This window comes from Centroberyx gerrardi, chromosome 20, assembly GCF_048128805.1.
Source record: "Centroberyx gerrardi isolate f3 chromosome 20, fCenGer3.hap1.cur.20231027, whole genome shotgun sequence".
NCBI lineage: Eukaryota > Metazoa > Chordata > Actinopteri > Beryciformes > Berycidae > Centroberyx > Centroberyx gerrardi.
The window spans coordinates 11437750-11460484 of NC_136016.1; the positions used below are offsets into that span (position 1 = coordinate 11437750).

The following is a 22735-nucleotide window of genomic DNA, read 5'->3' on the forward strand; positions in this document are numbered from 1 at the left end:
CGCAGATCCAATCTTTTTATTGACTTGACATAGATAACTCATTTGGAATCTACTTGGTCGTTACCTGTTTCGACAGCCATGAAAACATCGGGTCTGTGTTACATTAATGAAAAAGCACATGAGCGTTTATGAGCCAGTGTTAATGAAGCCTGTGCTGCAAACCCAGATGATGGGAGCTCACTCTGGGAGTCTGAGCCTGGTTGACAACAGCAGTCTGACTCATTGTTGGCTTCTCAGCCCATTTCCTTGAGTCACTCACTAGAGAGCAATAAATATGGATTGTTTACTGATCTAGACGTTCTTTGCTGGGCAGGACAATAGAATGCTGCTCAGTAAATGCCTCTAACATGTTCTTTGAGTCGAGGAAGAGTCATGAACATGAACATGAACCAGACTTCCTCAAATGCAACCAGTCATGGAAGTGGAGGCTACTGCATACACAATGAGTCAGACCTTATAGAGAAAAATTCTGAATCATTTTCATGGGTAAAGTCATAATTTATTACACAAAAACCCTAAATGGAGCTATCTGAGAAGAACATAACAGATAAGAAATTCTTTGTTGTCATGTTTTGGTTCACACAAATAAAGTGTGTAATCGGCTGATGCAACATGTGCATTTCATCATACTTTTGCAATAAAGTGCACTTGAGGACGGCCTTTTTTGTTCGCTGCAACAACAGGTGCACTCATGAGTATTCATCAAGTTTGGATTCAAATCACCTTCACATAGATTATACATTCAAGCAATCATATCTAACACATTATAAACCATAAATCTGACAGTGACACCAACTAATATACCACTAATCAGCAATCAAATATACCACTAATATGCCACTGGACGGCAATCCAATCATTGTTGCGTGGCTGATTTTTTCAATGGACACTCTAAAGAATCCTCTGCATTCCAACATATCCTATACATACATGTCATTATCTTCCGACGCATGAACCCTATGACTGTTGTGCTAGAAAAATATCAGTGCAGTATAAACAAGCGCTTGCACCCCTAGGCTGTGACACTTCCCAAGGTCACACCCCCCGCCTGAACCAATAACAAACAATGGACCACAACAACATACACAGGTCATGTGAACAGTGCAGAAACATTTCAACAAAGCCTCCCGTACTGTATGTACCATTCATTAGTTTTCAAGTACTGAGTAAAGTAATGCAAAAAAAATAAAAAAAAGATTTTCATAAAAGGCACAGACTGGCTTTGAACACAATTAGCACAAACATTAAATAAATATTCAAAGGAAACAGTTTCACGTGAGCACCGTTTCGCTCACCCTCATAAAAGTGCAATGAGACAACTTAACAAAGACTGTTATGCTCATTTCAAAGGGAGTTGTCAGGAAGGATAATTGAAAACACAGCACATGACAACTGCAGCAGCAGTTAACGTCAAGTTTTTTCCCCCCGAACCACTTTTCCACAGTAGCTGCGAGGTGCACAACCAAGACACACCAGTGTGGGTCTTTCATCAAAGACATTCTCCGACGTTTACTTAAGCCTTGGTCACGCAAGGCTTTTAATACAAGGGGTGAACTTTCCAAAGTCCTTGGCTCCTGTGAATCATCGTTCTGATCCCCTTATCATGCCTCTTCCTGAAGCCTGCTGGAACACGAGAAAAAACTATTCAGATCAGTCTCTGAAATGGGCTTTTCTATACACACAACTACACGGTAAATGTCAGTACGACTAAAAATGCGACTTTGTCATTCCTACAAGGTAAAACCATTGTACCTTGGAGAATTTCATGTGAGTCTCTGAACCTTTGGCTTCACTGGGGGCACAGGAGGAGAACAGGGCTTGATTCGGGTGACTGGAGGAGGACTGGGCTTCACTGGAGGTACAGGAGGAGGATTTGGTTTGGCTGCCTTATGCTGAAAAGCAAAACAAGATCAGTTTTCAATGTGATCAATCAATGTGTAGCCGCTACTTCTGTGCCTATCGTTCTTGGGGGGGTTTGGGAGATACTGTGTTGCTTTTGATTTTATTGGGTTTTTATGTCTGACTAGTGGCAGCAACTGGGGATCTGAACAAACTTTAACAATAAAAATGTTATAGAGCCGCTAGTTCTGTCCTATACTGTATCCTTGAAATGTACTAATCATTTGCAAAGAGACTAAGGAGACCCATCATGACTTCCTTCATTGCTTCTAGGCTCCAGCATGACTCACCTGCTTGTTATTCAGAGGCGGCAAAGGTTTCGATGGAGGTAGCGGTTTTGGCTGTGGTGAGGAAAAAAAAAAAAGTCAAGATGTTTGTGTTTGCTTTTTCATTTCAATCACATACACATCATCAGTTTGCAGCCTGCAGTAAATAATGTAACAAGATAAAAAAAAAAAAAACAGCTTACCGGCTCAGAGTTAGAAGTTGCAGACACTGAAGACAATTTTGTTGGTGGCTGAAAAAAAAAACGCATTGTGTACAATTTTTACTTTGCACTGACAGTGTAGATGCTATTTTTCAGATACTTCAGGCAATTCAGCTGTAACCCACCAACACATGGTTAACTAATTGGTCTCTAACATGGATTTCCATAGCTACAATTGTTTTTTATTGTTGTTGCATGCTTACCTGTGGAGCAGGTCTGCTTGGGACGACAGTAACAAACAGAGGGGTGCAGTCTTGCGTTGCTGTTGAATCCATGAATGTCGGCTGGCTGATCTGAGGTCTTTCCTTAACACTTAGCTCCTGGAACATCGGGTTCAGCTTGTCTGGGGCAGAATGGACTTTCCTGTGAACACAAAATTCACTTAATTGGGAAGTGGAAGCCCATACTGATATATGGCTGGTACAAAGCCCGCTATCAAACACAACAGTGTGAATCCACATCAAAATACCTTTTAGAGGTGTAGTTTTCCCTGTTGTTCTTTTTACAGCACATCAGTCCTGCAACCACTAGAGTGATCACCAGGAGGATGGCCACTGCTGCACAGACTCCAGCTATTACCCCACTCTGGCCTGCAGACATAAGATACAGATAAGTAACTGACAATTACACAATTGCACAATTACAACAGTGCTCTTTGTAAAAAAAAATAACTCTATTGCTACAATCAATTTATATGCACTGTTGTAAATTATTTTATATATTGTATGTAGCTTTGTAAGTTATTATGGGTTGAAGAAACTAAAGGCATCTAGTCTACTACCAGAAGATAAATAGTCCAGTAAGGAATTAGCTCAGATGGGATGCATACTGCAAGAGGAACCATTTAGCCACCAAATTTACCATTCCAGCCAAAGTAGTTACATTTTCAAGATATTTCAGGTAGAGTTAAAGTCAATACTGGAAAAGGTGAAACATCACACACTCAGTGAATCACACGTTTCTTTGGTTAAGCTTTCCAGTAAGCTTTACCAAAGAAGGGTTAGATCATGATTCAGTGTGCCCTCCTTTTTTCCGTACTGCTCACTGGGAGTTCACCTTCAAATAAAACCGATATGGGAATTTGCACGGGCCTCATTAGCAGCTAAATCTGATCCAAATGTTGTAGTTTACGTCCACACTTATCGACAGAGAATGTGTGATTTCATGAGATTTCCCTCCTTGTGATTCCGCCTGTCAAGAGAGACAATGAGTACTGTACTGTACTGTACCTTGAGGCAAGTCTGCATACTGGACATCACAGTAAGGTGGAGCCCAGCCAGGATTACAGTGGCACTCCTTCTTGTGATTACACACCTAAAGATTAAATACAGTAAAATGAGTGTAGCAATGAGTCAGTGCAATTGGGTCAAGAAGAGTCACATTGAAATTTAAAGTCACAATGCTGGTTGAAAATCAGCGTAGTTTCCCTTTAACTAATTTTAACACTGAAATAATTCACTCACCCCGTTGTTGTTGCATTTCTTTGCACAATCCTCCTTCTTTCCATAAACTGATGTATCCACGCATTTGTTGTCTAAGCAAACCTGCGCACAAAAAGAATGTCAGTTTGGAAGATTTGGAGCAAAAATTAAAAATTCTACGTAACGCTCATGAACTCCATTTCCTCCCTGCTGAAAGTATAGTACCTTGTTCGGTCCACACTTGGCTCCTGTAGGGACCATGTCAAGGTTTCTGGTCCGATCGTCATCCACAGCCACGAGGCATTTCCCCTTGCTGGGCACGTTGAAGACTGCCTTCTTTCCTGTGATGGAGTCACCCACTCCATCGCAAAATATAGATCCACACTTAAGATTCCTACCAAAGGGAAATTAAATTAAAGAACAGTTTAGAATCTGGCCATATTAGCCACATTGCACAAACTTGACAAATATAATGGCTTCTAACATAAAACATGCATATTTATATCCATTACATTTGTTAATTTCATCATTCTCTTCATAACTGTAAATGTTAACTTCTCTTCAGCTGTATATGATGCACACAGTGTTTTCTCTACTGCCCTTAAATGGCATCGTGTCATACTGTGTGCCAGTTTTACTGCAGGGACACTTTGTGGGTTTTGAAATTTTGATGAAACATACTGCAGAGTACAGCGGGTGTAGCCATATTTGTTCCTCCCACAGTGCGCTCCGTCCTGGCCCCCTCTGTTCAGGTCAAAACAACCATCTGATCCGACTTTGGCCCCTAAAACCAGAAGAAATTCACAAGAAAGCGTCACAGGATGTTGGAGTTGTCATCATCTTTTGACATATGACTGACATTTCAATACACACTTCTGTTTGTCAGAGTGTTGTTCATTGTTTTTCTCTGTGTTCCCTACAGAAATGTGCAGTAAGAGTAAACATGTGTATTAGGTAATCTTTCTTGGAAGAGCCATTTTCACCACGTGACACCGAAGCTCTCCTCAAACGAATAGAGTTAGACAACAGACAAACCAACAGATGAGGTACCTGGTCCAAACAGCCTCCAGCAGTGCTGCTGATGTGTGGGACATTGACCGTTGTAGCAGAAGCCCTGTCCCTGGTCGTAGCAGGGTTTCCCGTTCATCTCAAAACTGTCTTCTGGGCAACTCTCTGACACTCCGGTGCAATATTCAGGCAGGTCGCAGTCACTGGCAGACAACCTGCACACACTCCCAGCCTGTTTGATCTGCGGGTTCAGCGGCATGCAGGTGATTTAGTGAGAAAGTAGATGTTGGTCAAACAGTTTATATTATTATTTATATATTATATGTTTTTGGTGCCGTTTGTTTGTTTGTCTGTCTGGTTGTCTGTTAGCAGGATTACGGAAAAACTACTGGCCCGATTTTCATGAAACTTCGTGGAATGGTGTAGCATGGGCCAAGGAAGAACCCGTTAAATTTTGGAGCGGATCTGGATCCGACTCACGAACAAGCAATAATAGCACGAACCTTGGCGGAGGTCTGCGCTCTCCGAGTGCCCTTCTAGTTATCTTGTATATTTATATGGGATAATGACTGGCACCACCTCTTTCAGTCCTTGAAACTGTCATTTGAGGAAGGATGTGGTGAGTTACATGGAAATGCCAGGATATCACCCTCTGTTTCCTGTTATTATTGCACTGCTGCTGTTTCGCCCTTGTTGCTTAAACCTCATCTGCCCTCTAAAATAAGTCTAACCTTCTCCTGTTGCTATTTTCATGCCAGCAGTTCCCACCCGACAACAGGGTGTGTCTGTATGACTGGCTGGGATGCCTGGTCTGTATGTGCTGCGCTCTGCTGCAGCCTGCATACTCCATCCACTGACAGTACACTTCAACTGGCTTGTTTAACACAGTCCAGAGGGTTTTTTTTTTTCTAACTATGGGGTAGGACCTCTGGTGGGAACACTCATAGCAAGACTATGAGTAGGTTTTCATTAAGATGGGTCCCAGGGAAAGATTAAATTCTCCAGCAGGGGCCACAAGGTGCTGCATGAAAAGAGAGGTATCTGGAAGAAAACAGCTCAGCAGACTTCCGCAGAAGTTCATGTTGACTGGGTGTTAACGGTAATAAACGGCTCTCGGTTTTGCAGCCCTGTCATTTGCCGATAATGACCGCAGACTTTGAATGCGCAGTAATTTACCACTACTAACTTCACAGAAACCTCAGTCCGTTTCCACCCATATTGTGTAGTCATGGCTGCTAATGGTGGATAATGGGTGGGTATTAGAGATGCTTGACTTTCATTGTTTTGAGTAGTGGATGGACAGCTGGATGGGTAGATGGATTGATGGATGAATGTCAAGAGACCATGGAAGTATTTTATAGGTCAAGACAGACAGACCAATATACATTTCCAGAGGTTTTGACATTACATGTGTGATGATCAGCTGCATTTGAAACCCTAACCAAACCCTATTTTCTAATAAGACCCTCCTTAGTCAACAAGTTGATTAAAACATTGTTAATACATGCTTTGGTTAAGCTAGAAGACTTATAGTATAAGTGCAACCAATCAAGCCAATTTTAAGAAAAGACAGCAAACAGAAGATGACCAATAGTGAGTCATTTTACATCACCGGAGATGTCTTTACCATTCAGTGATATCAGCCCTGTAAAAACTGTGTCTCCCAGATGTTAAATGCAGATATCTCTAAGGTGTGAAATGTAAATGGCTCCAGGTGTGACAGCTTTCCTGCCTCAAGGCCCACAGGATGTTATTCACAATGGTGAATGATAGTGACTGACGATTTCTACCACAGAGCTTGAGTGGTATCAAATTGTGGATTTTCTGAAAATGGATGGGGAATGCCCACAAAGTTACAGTGTGTACAGACGTTCACTGTGCTGTTTTCAAGGCATTTTGTGCTGTGGTGAGAGCTAATTTTTACTTACTGAAAAGGTCTGAGAATGCCTGTTTAATAGCTAAAGCAAAGGATAATGAGTGCTGGGGAGCAGAGAGAGACGGGAGCTACGGTACCTGGCATTTGTCACAGCATTCCCCATGAGCACACTGGGCTCCTGCTGTCAGGCGGCAGGTCGAGGCATCACAACAATGGTTCTTGCATTCCTACAAAAGACAAAAACCCACATTTATCAGGCAGGTTTCGTGATTTTTCAGCTGTGTATCCAATTACTCCTTGAACAGAGGAGTGGTGAAGTAGCAGTGAAGAAAAATCAGCCGTGTAACAGACTCAAATCAGATTCAAACCCAGGACTCCCACACAAGCGATGGCACCGCCAAGAATCCTGTCCCTGATAAGATGTGAGACTGAGCTCATATCACCATAAGAAATCTATTTTAATTAAAACTCTTTGCAGCCAAACTCCAGCTTGGGGTGTCCTGCATCACTACTACCTTTCCTCCCACTTTCTGCAACTGTGCACACATGAAACGAAACCAGTCAGCAAAAATGGAACCTCCAACAGCCAGACAAAATGCTATCTTCCCTGACCAGAGGATTTATTTAAACTTCCAAGGTCTCAAGAGGGACTAATCAGCTACAACCAGCTCCATTAGCCTCCTCTGTGAGGTTTACCTCCACGGTGCCACAGTCACACTCTTCTCCAGGGTCCAGCAAGGCGTTGCCACAGCGGGGGCCTACGTCGATGGTCCTGACAGAGCTGGGCTTCAGGAGACAGCTGGGCCGAGCTCTCTCCAGGAATTCAGCAAGCTGCTCCTCACTGCAGCCGCTGAAAAACTCTGGGAACGCTTGACTTCCGGTCCTGCAATGTTACCCAGCAGCAAAGAGATGTCAGCTTCGCAAACGATTCAACAAACAGCCTGTCACTTATTCATGATGTAGCTGAAATACTGTGTGTGTAATGAATGAATCTCTGTGTGGATGTGTTAATTCCAAGTGTACAAGACAAATATTGAAATACACCTTGTCAAATCTATAAACATCTGGTCTAATTTGCACTAACTGCCTTACCTGAGCTTATCTGCCATTACACAGTTCCCACTGCTGAAAGATGAACCACACATGCAGTTTGGGGAATCATGGGACAAGCCGAAATTATGCCCCATCTCATGGGCAATGGTGGAGGCAAGGCCGATAGGGTTGTTGTGGTGATCCTGGGAGGAGGAATGAAAAACTATTATTTCAAAGTTAGAAGAAAGCATCATGGAATTCCAATACACTGCCATGAACTCCAGTTGTAATAGGGATATCATATAAAAAAAACAGGAAAATGAAGCTGTATAAAGTAGAGGTTATTAATCATACCTGATTGATTCCACCTGAATTTCCAGTACACATAGCAAACGTGTTTGCCAGTCCAACTGTATCACCATCAAAATCTATGCCGCTGTTGGAGACAGAAGTGTAATGTTAGGTCAAAATGTGAGGCCTGACCCTGTTCATAGAGACTACTGCAGATTCAAAGATCGACACTCACGTCACGAACTGGGCATTGTCATGCTTTGCCCTCTTCTGAAGATCTGCCTGGCGCCACAGGAGGAAATTGTCCAGAGTGGTTTCTGAATTAAGGTCAACATCAATGTAGTCTCTGTACGTCCAAATCTCCAAGCCCACCAGCATGATGCGAATATTCAGAGGTCGATACAACTTTAGTCAGAGAAGGAGATTTTAGGAATGAGCTGTTAGCTAAGAGCACAGGTGGCACACAGCCAGGCAAATAACTTACAAAACATTAAGCTTGAATTGAAAAGCCACCTTGTCAACATGATTTACAACTCCAAGAATCCGGGATTTGGTCTGGCTTCCATAACGTTTGTACTGAGGAGGGAAGAGTAAAAGAAAAGACAAATGTATGATCAGATTAACCCTTAACAAGAGAGGTGGAAGTTGTGCAACAACTAAGTTGAGATATTTACCTCTGCATTGTCCACCACCACGAACAACTCAACAAACTGCTGTGGGCCGGCTGCGATAGGTTTACTCTTCTGAAAGGACACAGAGAAATACAGTTTTAATACCAGTGTTCTTATTTAAAGCAATATGTACTTTAAAGGTGAATCAAAACCATCCAAAAAACACAGAGGAGCACAAAGGAAAACTGTGACTGTAACTTTACTTTGGTCATTTTTGTGAAACATCTACTACGTCACTATTTCTTTCATTGTCTTCATTATGCGATTATTATTTATTTCAGGCTTTTTGTAGATGTTAGTGTTTATGTATTCCCCCACCCTTACCCCTCAGATTCCTATCGATGCATTTTTAATAGCTTGAAGTTGTTTCAGTAATTTCCCCAGCTGAATGAGTTGAGTAAACCAAACCAAAGCCATGGCACCCACCCAGGGTCTGGACTTGAAGAGGCCAGAGAGGCGGGGGCCTCGGTCCTGGTCGTACAGGGTGGAGGTGTTGGAGGAGGAGCCGCAGGCCGACCTGCCGCTGACCCGCAGCCGCTCCTGTCTGTAGACCGCATGCTCACCGTCCTCACTGTCTCCCAGGGGCTCGATCAGGTAAACCTGCTGCCTGGCTCTCACAAAGCCACTACACACAGGAAACAAGCAGGGAGGACAAAGGCTTCATGTATGGCTATTTTTATGAAAAAAAAATAAAAAGTGTGAATGGAAAAAGGAATTCAATCATAGGCTGGTAGCAGATTGGGTAGGGGTCTATGTTTAGGCCATAGATTTATTGGTTTAAATGTTAAAAAAAAACAACTTCTAGTGATTAAAATAATGAAGTACAAGTATCAAAAGCTGCATTCCTGGGCTTCAAAAATGTCTTGAAAAAGTCTGAATAGTCAAAAAAAAAAAAAAGTCAAATAGCATGAAGTTAACACATTTCACAAGAAAAGAAACGCAAGAAACTCAAAGCTAGATATAATGAAAGTGGAAAATTACAAAAAAGGAAGTTTCAAACTCCTAAAAAATCCCTGCAGACTTACCTAATGCCTGAACAAATCCCCACACTGACTGACGAGTCCTTCATGCCTTCAACATGACCGTGGTAATAGCAGTGCTCCTAGAGGGAAAGCATTTATTAGAATAGTTATAATAATAATATAGCCTAATAATAATGTATTTTTTTTTTTTTTTTTTTAAAGCCTAGATTTAAAAGTATGACAATAGTAATTAATGGGCAGCAGTACGATTTGGAGTTTTAATATGAAATCTCACTTCATTTGGCGATCTTGTTACCCGTCTTCCGTCTTCTGAATAATGTGTTTCAATGTAACCTCCCCCAATAAGATTCCTATAAAATACAGATTTTAGAAAAAGTTATAACCTGTTTTATTATTATTATTATTATACATGTTTGTTTCATCAATTGAAATACAATGGTGCCATATAGTGGATTTGAAATGTTGTTTAAAGAAATGATTTCCTAATTAATGTTACCTGTTTTTTTCAAGATGAATTGTGTGGTTTCTTCCTTCAATGGCCAACTCATACCGTATCGTATCAGGATAGCGCTGTAGAAATGATTGTTCATTAGTCATATGTCAACTATAATTGATTATTGATTGTCACAATTAGTCCAATTTGTATAATAAATAATTGCCATTATCTAAATGGCTCCACCGGGTTTAGACCAGAGAAAAAAAATCTAATCAAATAAAAACAAAACAATCGACCAGATGTCTAGAATAAGTGTGATGAAGTTATGTCTACCCGGTTTTCCAGGCTCCTCTTGTCTCTCCTCGGGAGTCTCTGCGGTCTCACTACATCGTAGCGCTCCACATCTGAGAGCATCCCGGAGCTCTGCACCAGCGACACTGCCACACAACAAGCAGAGGGATTTATTCATATTTAAAGTAGATTAAATGCCTTTACGACAGTCACCACTGGCTAATGGACATGCAATGTGATTAGCAGACTGTATCTGTTTAACAGACTTCAAGAAGTCAAATAGGCTCACGCTCTCAGATTTAGGGAATCAGTTTATTATTGGGATTTTGTTGAATAGTGCAGTTCAGTTTCTTCCTGTTTTTGTCATTTCACATGACAATAATGAAAAGCTATGTCAACGCGGAATAAGTGTCAATCCCCACGATGTGAGCCATAGTAAGAATATAGCCTACATTATCCCATGATGTTGCGCTCTCCTTGCACATTCAAATGTGATTAGAACATCAGTGACTTTTTTCAAGTATTTTTGTCAAACAGCCAAAGAATTCGAGTATCTTAAGCACACTGATTTATTATAAGGACCCTAATAAGCCAAGACAATTTCCCTCTTTTTGACTAGCGGAAAACTCTTTTCGCATAATAAAAGTATGTCCATATAAATAAATAAATGTCAACCTACCCCACGTGAGCCACAAAGCGAATAAACTAGATCCCATGGTGATGTGCTCTCCTTGGGCATTGGCACTGGAGTAATCCAGCTCCACTGTGAATTATCAATGCCAGATCTTCCGTTGAAGCCCCGCCTGCTGTCTGCAGCTGTCCGGTAAACTGACGTACAACCCTTATCACTACCTCACACATTACCGGAAAGCTACAGAGTCAAGAAAGCTCGTATAAAAAAAATAGGACTTCCTGTGAAAACTTTCAAAATGAAATCCGTATCGCGGTGCTTTTGGGTGTCATCAAATACGAGGCTTTGAAGCGACACTTTCTTTTCTTTCCCCACCCCCCAGTGACAAATTTCATGCTTTTATTTTGAAGGCGGGTTCGTCATATTTCCGGTATTACTCTGGCTGTCTCTAGCTAGCTTGACGCAGTCAGACAGCAACAGACAGTATTTGGTATCCAAGCAAGAGGTTTCACTCCTGTGTACTTGTAGTCTTTGCTTAAATCCGAGAGTCAACGAGAGTCTGTGGTCACAGTCGGTCATGTTTTTTTTCTGAGAAGCTTGTTTGAAATCTAGACGTCAGTAAAAAAAAAAAAAAAAATTGTTTAGCAGGTGCTCCTGTTTCACACATACTTAGTAGTCTATAGTGATTTCTGCTATCAGTAATGAATAATCATGAAGAGTTACATAATTTTGCTGCTGTATGCACTCTCTACTTAGTCTGCTGGCTGACTATTCATCAATATTTTACCCCTAGACAGATGAAACCGACAGACCCAGGGGCATCCAGTGGACTTTGTTTTCCCAATTTGAAGATCTCGACTTTGCTGATGACCTTGCTGTTCTCTCCTCAAAGCATATCCATCTGCAGGAGAAAACTGACAGACTGAACAAGTTCGCCAAACAGACAGGCCTGAACATCAATGCCTCCAAAACCCAAGTGATATGCATTAATGCCACTCCAGATGCACCAATCACAGTGAATGGGGACACTCTCGACTTATATGTCGAGGAGTACCTACCTTGGAAGTCTTGTCAGTAAAGACAATGCAGCACTAAAGGACATCAGAGCAAGGCTTGGGAAGGCTCACGGTGCTTTTGCTAGACTCCAGTCTATCTGGAAGTCAAAGCAGTACAGCCTAAGAACAAAGGTCCGACTGTACAACAGCAATGTAAAATCAGTGCTGTTGTATGGTTCAGAGCGCTGGTGAGTGACAACACGTGACATGAAAAAGATTGATGCCTTCCACAATGGATGCCTCGGGAAAATCTGCCGCATCTTCTGGCCTGAGAAGATCTCAAATGTATAGCTATACAAGATGACTAAGTGCAACAGTGTGGTGCTGGAGATCAAACGCCGCCAAATTCGATGGCTAGGGCATGTCTTCAGAATGGACCAAGATCGAATCCCTAAGGTTGCACTAAGATGGACTCCATCAGGGAAAAGGAAGCAAGGCCGGCCCAAAACAACTTGGCGGCAAACTGTGACAGCTGAGTTAAAGGAGATGGACCTAACATGGGGTGAGTCACAGCATGCAGCACAAGACAGGACTAGATGGAGGCAGATCGTCGAAGCCTTATGTCCCACCAGGGACGAAGAGGATTAAGATAAGAAGACAGATGATTTACCCCCATACTGTTCGCTCTAATGGACAAGGGTTTCTCCACAAGCTGGAATAGGAACTGAACCGTCTTAATAGTTAAGTCACCATCTTTGGTTCAGACAGAAGGAGGGGGTCTAAATTCATTTAGTAAAGTACTTTATTAAACAGCAATACAAACATAAATCATTGTCATAAGGTACAATAAGTTACCCACAAGGAGTGTCATGTTGTACATTTTCCAAACAGAATACATATAATTGCTCCACAGTTCTTAAAATTTACATTTGGGGCATTTTAACGAAGCTGCAAATGTTAGACGGTAACTCTTACATGTCATACATTACATACTATACATACACTGAAATATCAGCTCCTTGAACCAACAGCCTTTTACGTGGACAGCAATGTCTCTATGGTTATCATCTGGGCGGTTGGTATTGGACTGATGGGCAGACATGAGGAAAGTAAGTTGTTATTGCTGAGTGACCATTTATAAACACAAGTCTAACAACATGCTACGCTGCTGCTTTCTGACTCCTCTCTATGGCCATCTTCTCCAGGCGCTCAGTGTAGAAACCATTGAAATCCAGCCTGTGAAATTACAATAAGTGTGTTGGCATTCATATTCATATCAAACCAACACTTACAAATGTTTAGAAAGATCTTAAGAATATTTTCTATCAGATTTGGGCCAACTATGTTGAATATAGTGTAAATATTTGGAGGGGAAAAAAGAGGATTTAAAATTTGGCACCTTGTATTACACACACATAAAGCAGCTCAAATTTTTGAAACCATTTTCAAGCATATTTTAGTCAGGTCTGGTTTGTGTACAGTGCTATATTTATTCGTACTGACAAAAAAAATAATTACATGTTTGCGCAGTTCAACGTCATAAAACATGGACATTTTGAAGCTATGTAGGTGGGCAATTTTGCCATCGGTTACGACCGAAAGTATAGCTTTACTGTATTTAACCAATATTACTTATCACCATTGCCTACTGTATCGTCACCTTTTAGTGCATTTGAACAAACGTACCTGTAGATGATGTTGATCATGCTGTGCTCACAGTCGTTGGTGCTGTAGATGCTGAGCTTGTCCAGCAGGTCCAGCAGCAGTGTGCTGAAGTTGCTGTCAAACTTACTGATGGTGGCCTCAAAGCCTGCGTCCGACTGCAGGGCGTCCACATGCTCAGCCAGAAACTACAGGAACAACACAGGGAGGAGGGACACACACAGATAATGAAAAACATGAAAACCAAAAGCTACAGCATTCCTATGTGATACATTTGAGACGTACGTTCAAATAGTTGTTCAATAGTTCAAATATCTTCTGTTTGTTTTGAGTGCAATGTTAATGACATTTTTATGACATGTTCATATGTGACAAGCGTAGAAGCAGCTATGTAATATCAGTCCATTTAGGGTCAAAGGCAGAATCTCTACATTTCATACAATACACAGTCATACATATTGAAGTATCAGTTTCTTGGACGGGGGCGGGCCAAGGTCCCGGGCCTGTCCTGTGGGAGTACCTTTGTGGTTAGCTTCTTCTTCTCTGCCTCCTCAGTGCGTTCGCTCTGTGTGGGAGGCCCCTCCATGGTGCCGTGCTCCAGAGAGAGGCGGTCCAGCCTCATGCTCTGGGTGAAGCGCTGCGACAGCCAAGACAGAAGAGCTTACTAGAAGCTAGTTTGGAATTTGCTAATTTGATTTTCTTGATGAGAGTGGGCGGCTCAAATTCCTTCAGTATTCTGTTACTTTTTTCAGACAAGCAGAAAACAGCAGAGAATACGGCAACGTAGTTTGAAAAATCAAGTGTGCAAACTAAAAAGAATATGAAACAGGATAGGAATATTTTGAAAGATGCTGGCGTCAAAAGCCAGGTGCAGAAATAACATGTTGGATTCTGCACTAATAAAGAATTTCATTTCCTTCATTCAGGTCCTGTCCACGAACCTGCATGCAGTTGGTGAACATGACACAGACGGACATGAGCTTGGAGAAGATCTTGAGGAGCTCGGGGTTGGTCAGCATGCAGTCCTTCAGACAGTTGTCTAGGAAGCTGGTGTGGTGGCAAAGCACGTCATCAATGTTCGACGCCTGGGGAGAGGAGAGGAAGACTGCCAGCATGAAACACTAAACAGAACCACATTCTTTTCTAGATCCTGTGTGTCTCTCTTTCAATGGCCAGTCAGTGTCATGTCCTCTAACCACGCCTCCCTCTCAAAATGCGTTGGATAAGAACCGGGCCACACAAATACAGCGACAATACATCATCTAAGGCCGAAGGGACAGTGAAAACCCAAGGCTGATACTGTAGTGACCGTCAGCTGGCTGCGCTCTCATGAGACAAAAGGCCATTGACTGTATGAATACCAATGATCTCAGTGAGTGATGAGGGCAGGAGAGGAGACACTTGGTCTCATTCACTCACTGATTTCAGGTTGTTCTCCATGACGTGCCATGTGGGCTCCATCACCTCAAACATCATGTAGTACTGGATGTTCTGCACAAAGTTCAGCATGCGCTGCCGGAGCGCGAACGCTGCTGCAAACCTATGTACAGGAAGGTAGAAAAGGGTGTGAGGAAGCATGGAAAGAGGATGCTTAATCATCACACCTAAAAGTCTAAATTAGGTCAAAGACGACTCACCATTTAGCAGAGTGTAAGGAGTACTGCCTGGCATCTTTGTTACTGATCCACACGTTGCACAGCAGCCTCTCGACATGTTTGCAGTAAAACATATGTCTGAACAGCATCTGGTATCTCGTCAGTGCTTTCCTGGAAAATGAATATATACAATTAATATCACAGATTTTTGCTAAGTCAAAATACAATCAACTGAATCACATCCACAGCTCTTTGCATAAAATAAACTTGTATCAGTTAAAAAGTGAATATAATTTTGTGTATCTGTGTCCTTTGTTCTCTGTAAAGCAATTTGTAGCAAACCTGTTTGTTACAAAGAATGAAGAGTGAAGAGGAAGAATGTATAAATTTGACTTGACTATACTGCTCTATGAATAACAGTATGAGTAATACAAAAGATTATTATCATCAAAAGATCATTATCATCACAAACACCACATAGCAGTAATGCATACTCTTGCAGTTTCTATTACAAAGTTTCACTGACTGATTTTATGACTAGTTAGAGGAAAGAATACATGTTTAGCACACTGAAGTTGTATTTCTAACTATTTAAAGGGGAGCTATTATAGGGATATAAATAATTTTTTTTAGACTAACTCCAGTCAACACATCAAACTGGACTTGGCCTTGATTGGCTCCCCTCACTAAACAATTGCTAAAATCCTTCCAATCTGGCAAGTTTGCAGCATTTAAACTGGAAAGCCTCATTTGAATTAGAGGAGCTGGTGTTGTCGGCCAATCAGCATCCAGTATTGTGACTGTTCTGACCATGAGGACTTAGTCTTCAAATTAAATTCAATAAATACCCTTTTAACTATACTATATTTATTTGCAAACATCACAAAGAACATTATTCTTATCCTGAGCCATAGTAGATTTGAAAACAAAATAATAATCCGGGACCTTTAAGTGAAGTAAAACTATTGGCAGCAGCACAGAACCTGTTGATGATGAGCGACAGCGGCCATTTGACAATGTAGTCGAAGGAGAAGGCCTCCAGGCCGCTCAGGGCCACCTCTGTGGGGTCTGCGTTGATGATGGCCTTCTCCTGCTTGGTCTCGATGGCCAGCACCCGTAGCAGCTGGGTGATGACATCATGGGGCATTAAGTCAATCTGCGGAAAGTGGAGAGGAAGCTTGATGAACATTATAGAGTATGAGACAGCATGACACATCAAGCGTGAGATCAGTCTGGGACGAAAGGAGAACTATGGTGAGATCATTTAGTTTCAGCGGAAATTTACAGTTTCATCACTCTGAGGCAGAAATTGAACATATAGTGATTGAGTGATGTAGGATTGCAATTTTGGATGGAATACAGCAAATTATTTATTGTGCTTGAATCCAGAGCATAGTTCATCATCAGCTGAAGGACATATAGTATTTACACAAAGACAAAAAGTATTCTACTGCACACAGAAAACTTTCATACTCATTTTATATTTCATGTATCTATATGTCAGTATATACACTGGAACATTTTTTACTAACAGACTTCATCAGGTTGCTTGTACTGTTTGCATTCACCTGTCTGCACTTCTTAATGGATTGCTTTTGCACTTTTGTTTTATTGATTTCATTGTGACAGAGAGGATCAATCAACCACAGAAAAATGACTGAATCAATTTCCAATAATTATTCAACCTAGATGTGCATGAATTGGTGAACTGCAATTAATGAGAATCCCTGACAGGAGAATTAATTACTCTTCTCCACTGTGACCAGCAGATGGAGCTGTTGAACCAAACACAGCCATGATGGAAAGCTACATACACCATTTGGTCAACGCTTTGTTGGCAACTTGCAGCACCGCAAGCGGATTTGAGTTTTTGTGTGGGTGGTCTGATGCACCTAACCCTGGCAGATTTAGTACTTTGAGTTTTATCGAGCTACACAGAACTCCAGGCTGACTCCCGCCTACCTTGAGGTCGTCTTTAAAGGGGTCTGTGTTGGCCGTGCTCATCCTCAGAGCCAGCTCCAGAAGAGCTTCCAGTCTGGGAGGCACAATGTCATCCACCGGCTTCTTCAGCTCCTCTTCTGTCAGGTCCATGAAGTGCACGAAGAAATCACCTTTGTCCATCAAAAAGTAGTGTTTGATCGATCTAGGAGAAAGAACGCAGGCCCAAACATTCTTAATATATTTAAGAATTAAAGTGCGGACAGACAGAAGAGGAAGGAGAGAACAGGATGACAGGATAAGCCAAACTACAAACATACACACAGCCTGAAGGCATTTCTCATGATCTCTCCCACAATCCAAAACACACACACACACACGCACACGCACACACACACACACACACACACACACACACACACACACACACTCAGTCAATTCAAGCCTGTGTAGTTACAGTGTGTGAGCAGCTTCCAAGAGCCCACTAAAGCAAGCAGCCTCATATCCAACTATAACATCCATCACTTTTTGGGATGGCATCCTTGTGGTCTGTTGGATAAACCCATGCCATCATGGCTTCGAATTCAGTACACAACATTTGTCCCCCCCACACACAAACCCTGTCTCTTATCTTTCCTGTCACTGTCACTCCTTCATAGTAATTTAAATTTAAAGTACGTGCCAACGCCATAAAAAAATCACTTTTTAAACAACAAAAAAAAAACAATCTTTTGTCTTTACCTGAGCCGTGAAACCAGCTCCTTCTCTTCCATCAGAAAGTTGAGGAGGACCTTGCTGGCGTAGTTGTAGGCTTTCTCTATCTGCTCTACATAGGCTCTCTCCTTCAGCGTGTACAGCACCTCCTTAGCGTCGGGACAGGTCACGTCACGGCCACACTCTCGCACCACGTTGAGGTATTTTCCTATGGAACCACAGAAGAAGAAAAACACAAAGATTTCCCATCTGTAAGAATGGGATAAAGGCCTTTGTAATCTTTTACACATGCTGTTGATTTTTTGTTTACCTGTGCTTAATATTTTGTCTGCCATTTTCTGTAGATAGGAGGGAATCCGGTGCTGTACAATGGTATATCGCTGATCCCAGTACTTGTCGTTGTAGTCTTCCTGGATCTTCTCTTTCTGCAGCTCATGTTCTTCAACCATGAACTCACTGTGCAGACACAAAACATTGACACTCAGGATATTCAATTAGACGCAAACAGAATGTGAATAAAGTAGTAGACAGGTGCATTTTCAAGTCTTATGATAGAGTATTTTAATTGATTTTTATTTGTGCTTTAAAAATACATATACAGATATATGCTTATTCAAATATTCAAATGTATGGCACAAACCAGAGGATGCCAAGTATTGACAGACAGTCACTTTGACCATCACTTATGTTTTCCTGAGACAAGAGAGCAACTGCACCTGTATGGATCCCTGATGATGCCCCTGTAGATCCATTTCTCTAGGATTTCAAAGTAAGGGACGCTGGCTGCTTTGGTGAGGTAGAGGCACAGCTCCTGAGCCTGGTTGTCACCGGTGTAGTTGAAGGTGCGATCATGGAGAAGGCTCAGCGTTGACCCACCCATACAGTCTCCTTTGTCCACTGAGGAGGCTGTGGGGAAATACAATGGGTATCAAAAGCTAAAAAACAGGACAAGATGATTCATTCTACAGAGACCCACTGTGTGAAAATATTGACCCCTACTCTTGAAATGATTGCTGACATGAAAGTAAAACTCATAATGGGATATTATTGTTTGATATGATGTTATTAGCTATCTAAAGACGTTTGCTCATAAAACATTTTTTACAGTTTAGATGATGCCATCATCTGTATTTTTTAAATACTCAGGTAGGTATCAATATTTTTTGGAATAAATCGCTATCATAGAATGCCATTTTCACTAGCAACACTTTCTTTGGCACCGATTGAATTTAAAACCACAAATCCTAGAGCGAACATTCATACATCACCAGCGTCACCATCACAAGCAACCTGGTTAGAAATACCAAAGACAAAAAAAAAAGTGAGTTGAGTTCAGAGTCTTACCAATGGAGGCCAGTATCTCCATGGTCCTCATAGTGGGCTGGATGTAGAACCAGAGCTTCTGCAGGGAGAGCATGCCCTGCCGGTGCAGGTGCTCCAGCTGAGTGACCAGGATCAGATACTCCTTCATCAGGGTCCTCATGGCCGCTGTCAGGGCGTGGTTCACCTGGCCGTACTCAAAGGACGACTTCTCCTCAATGAATCTGAGGGCCAAATACAATAACATAAAAGCATATAATCATTATTCCTCTACGGCACTCAGATATGTATGAAAATATGTTTGATAGGACTTCCAAATACTTGAACTACTTCAGGTATTCTTCATTTAACTCGCCTGACACTTTAACAGCCACAAAAGATTAAATACATCAAGCACTGTGTGTGTGTCCATTTGTTATACAGATACGTTAAATAATATTCAACTACTATGCCCAGGCGTGATGGTAATGATGGATTGCGTCAGGGTCTGTTCAATCCACCTTGATTCTTGACTGCCTGTCCACTCACCGTGTTATAGTGGAGTAGTATGATGCGACCGGCAATATCCGATTAACCAGCTCCTTGACGGACATGTCCAGAGTCGGATCCACAATGAAGGAGCGGTTCTGCCTCCCCAGCACAGGCTGGGCGGTGATGTCTCTCCCATCGACTCCAGTCAGCACAAACAGCAGATCCTCCACCAGAGCTTGTTCCTGAGCCGCCAGGGGCAAAGTACCTGACCAGAGATATGAAACAGGTTAACACTGTAAAAAACACAACATCAACATCAACAACACGACACAAACGCAGAACAGACACTTTTGCATGTTGGAGTATACAGTAACAAGTCTAAAGATAATTCAAGAACTTGAAGAGGGAAACACACTTTCTTAAAAACTGTAAAGACTTTTTGTGCAATGGATGAGAGGAATATATTGATGGTATCTAGTAGTAGATTAGATACTAAGATAGATTCTAATGCAATTGAAGTGAATTTGAAAAGTGACCTACCAATGGCCACAACTGGCTCTCCCACAGGGGTGGAGCCAGTGATGAAGTCTCCTATGAGAGCAGGACGGTCGTACACCCAGTTAGGAAACACCGGGTTGGGCTGGGTGGGGTTCTTCTTGTTGTGTCGGTCCCTCAGCATCTTCCGTGTGACTTCGGCAGACTGCAGGCAAATTCACAACACGAGGCACATGAATTTCAATAGAGATCACAAGCAGAGTCTACTTCACTGAGTGTGTGCACTCAGCGACCCCACTACAGGGTTTATTAATCAATTTCCATGACTTTTGCATGACAAATAACTAATTATATAACCTGTTTTGTATGTAACATTTGGGACATTAGTAATCAGGAAATTTGTTTTAATGGTAATGATTCCTTCCAGGGCCACCTAGATCTACCTGAATTTGACCAACTGGGCATGCATTACTTTACATAACTTTTCCAGGCCTGGGAAACACAATTAACTTATTTCTACATTTTCCCTTTCTGTTCAGCAGCTTCCAATATGAAACTTGCATGTCTTTGTCTCTCATCTATGCATTTCTTTCAACCCTTCCCACAATTTCATGTTCCACCATAACTTTCTAGATCTACTGCCTCTCAGTGTGAAATGCCGACCTGCGGGACGTTGGAGCTGGCCGTCACATTGCCGAGCTTCTTCCGCAGCTCATCCAGTTCCTGCATGGACATCTTGGTGCTGGTCTGAGGAAGACTGTAACTGGTGGTTGTGGTTGCAGTTGTGTTCGCCGACGACTCCGACCTCTCCTTGGCATTCTGCTGCAGACACTGGAGTGTCTGGGGAAATACCACAGCAAACAAAGGGATTTGTGTGATGATGTGATGAGAAAGGATACCTCGCAGTCAAACGGTTCACTGGTGAGTTTATACAAGGCAGTTTAATTGACAACTCCTGTTTTTTCCATGCAACAGTCTCACTTTGGCCTGAGAGTAATCTATAGACAACGTGGAATTGAAATCCATGCCTTGGTTCTCTGGTAACTGCTATACAAACATCACTTTTATTTACATTATAATAGCTAAATTTCTCTGATGTTTGTGTGGTAAATTCCATAGAGCTAAACCATGTATTTCAGTTTCACTTGGCTCTTAGGCTACTCTCACACTAAAGAGCCATAGGTCTATCACATGAAAAAACAGGAATTATCCTTTAAAAATAAGATATTTCCATATCAATTAAACAGAAACCAACTTATTTAATCACCCAGCTTATAAGAAACAAGAACAGACAATTATCAGCTTGGAAATGACTTCTTACCTCTTTATCCTCAGTGAGTTTGGACAGCAGATAGACCAGAGGGTCGACGTTGCGAACATTTTTAGACTTGAGCTCGTCGTACTTCCTCAAGAAGTCCTCAGGCGTTTTAGAGAATTCTGCTATTTTTACCTGTAAATGACAACTCACAACAATCAGTCAACACACAACAGCCAGCAACAGGAGAATCTTGCACTGGGACCCAGCCCTGGACACAGAAGGAACAGGCCCGGTTTCTGGGCCACAGTTTAAGACCAAAAGTATGCAGGTTTTCATTCCAACCTTGCTCTAGGCCAGGTGTTTTCGCTAATTAGTTCCCCCTTTATGACTGAAGGTGTGCAAATCAGTGACATCCGCTGGTGTAGTGTTGGTTGGAATAAAAACCTGCATCATCTTGGGCCTTAATGGCACATGATTGAGAACTACTGATCCAGACTCTTTCTTGCCCACCTTGGCGCTGTGAGCCGAGACTGTTGTGGTGACATAGGGCGTCCTGTGCTTCTGCAGTAAGTCTATGTAGCCCTCTGCTCCATCACCTCCTCGCACATGAAGCAGGCTGAGCAGCTCGTTCACATCATGGTGTATCCTAAACTCACTCATGGCTCAGGCAGCTGAAATGACAACAAGGTTCGAGTCAGACGGGGGGAGAATGCCTATACTTCCATCACTGGAGATATCTACATCTACACTGTTTCAGTACTACTTGGTTAATACTGCCTAACATTACATAGACCTGAGTTCATACAGTAATTTAGACTTGTTTGATTCAATTCTTGTTTGGCAATGTTTGCCATCACTGCACAGAGAGATCTGTTCGTGAAGTTGCCAAATCCCTGCTGTGCCTGACTCTAAGCGGTGTAATATCTTCACCAGCCCTGCAACATCCACTCCCTGTTGGGGATGATGCTGAGCTTATCTGAACTTACTGACGTTAGCTAGCTAGCTAACTGGATAGCAAGCTGCCGTTAACATCAGGCAACATGAACGAGCCTGGAGAAAGAACATGCTAACTCGGTAGCTAGCTAGCCTATTCCACCAGAAATCCAACACCAACTAAACGGCTATAGTAGCGGAAATCAGTGAGATATTTCTCAGCCCTATCACAAGGCTAAGCCCCGTTTTAGCACTTTACCTGCCGGTCCAGTAGCCTACAGCACAGTATTGTAGTCCCACAACACCAACGCGCCCACTACTGTTTTTC

General features: G+C 42.1%; 2 protein-coding genes across 3 annotated transcripts; both read right to left on the reverse strand.

Annotated features, from left to right (window-relative positions):
• Window positions 1-11148, reverse strand: adam8b (ADAM metallopeptidase domain 8b). Of its 2 annotated transcripts, none has more exons than XM_078290821.1 (24): window positions 11075-11148; window positions 10438-10541; window positions 10165-10238; window positions 9943-10018; window positions 9711-9787; window positions 9112-9310; window positions 8689-8757; window positions 8528-8590; window positions 8250-8419; window positions 8078-8159; window positions 7784-7926; window positions 7388-7574; window positions 6829-6918; window positions 4858-5056; window positions 4489-4591; window positions 4033-4201; window positions 3850-3930; window positions 3616-3700; window positions 2856-2976; window positions 2590-2749; window positions 2369-2416; window positions 2190-2240; window positions 1753-1892; window positions 1-1620 (listed from the first exon to the last, which is right to left on the reverse strand). In XM_078290821.1, the coding sequence occupies exons 1-23, from the start codon at window positions 11109-11111 to the stop codon at window positions 1764-1766; spliced, it is 2517 nt and encodes an 838-aa protein (XP_078146947.1). In that variant the 5' UTR covers window positions 11112-11148; the 3' UTR covers window positions 1-1620; window positions 1753-1763. The 2 variants fall into 2 exon arrangements, with proteins under 2 accessions (XP_078146947.1, XP_071782838.2); XM_071926737.2 differs by having other exon boundaries at window positions 1-1623.
• Window positions 11149-12821: 1673 nt separating this feature from the next.
• On the reverse strand, window positions 12822-22735 carry tubgcp2 (tubulin gamma complex component 2). The gene is made up of 18 exons (XM_071926827.2): window positions 22667-22735; window positions 21985-22145; window positions 21538-21666; window positions 20880-21056; window positions 20262-20421; window positions 19779-19986; window positions 19275-19474; window positions 18647-18836; window positions 18241-18386; window positions 17958-18138; window positions 17241-17421; window positions 16262-16434; window positions 15321-15449; window positions 15103-15223; window positions 14625-14768; window positions 14204-14320; window positions 13708-13871; window positions 12822-13257 (listed from the first exon to the last, which is right to left on the reverse strand). The coding sequence occupies exons 2-18, from the start codon at window positions 22132-22134 to the stop codon at window positions 13182-13184; spliced, it is 2646 nt and encodes an 881-aa protein (XP_071782928.1). The 5' UTR covers window positions 22135-22145; window positions 22667-22735; the 3' UTR covers window positions 12822-13181.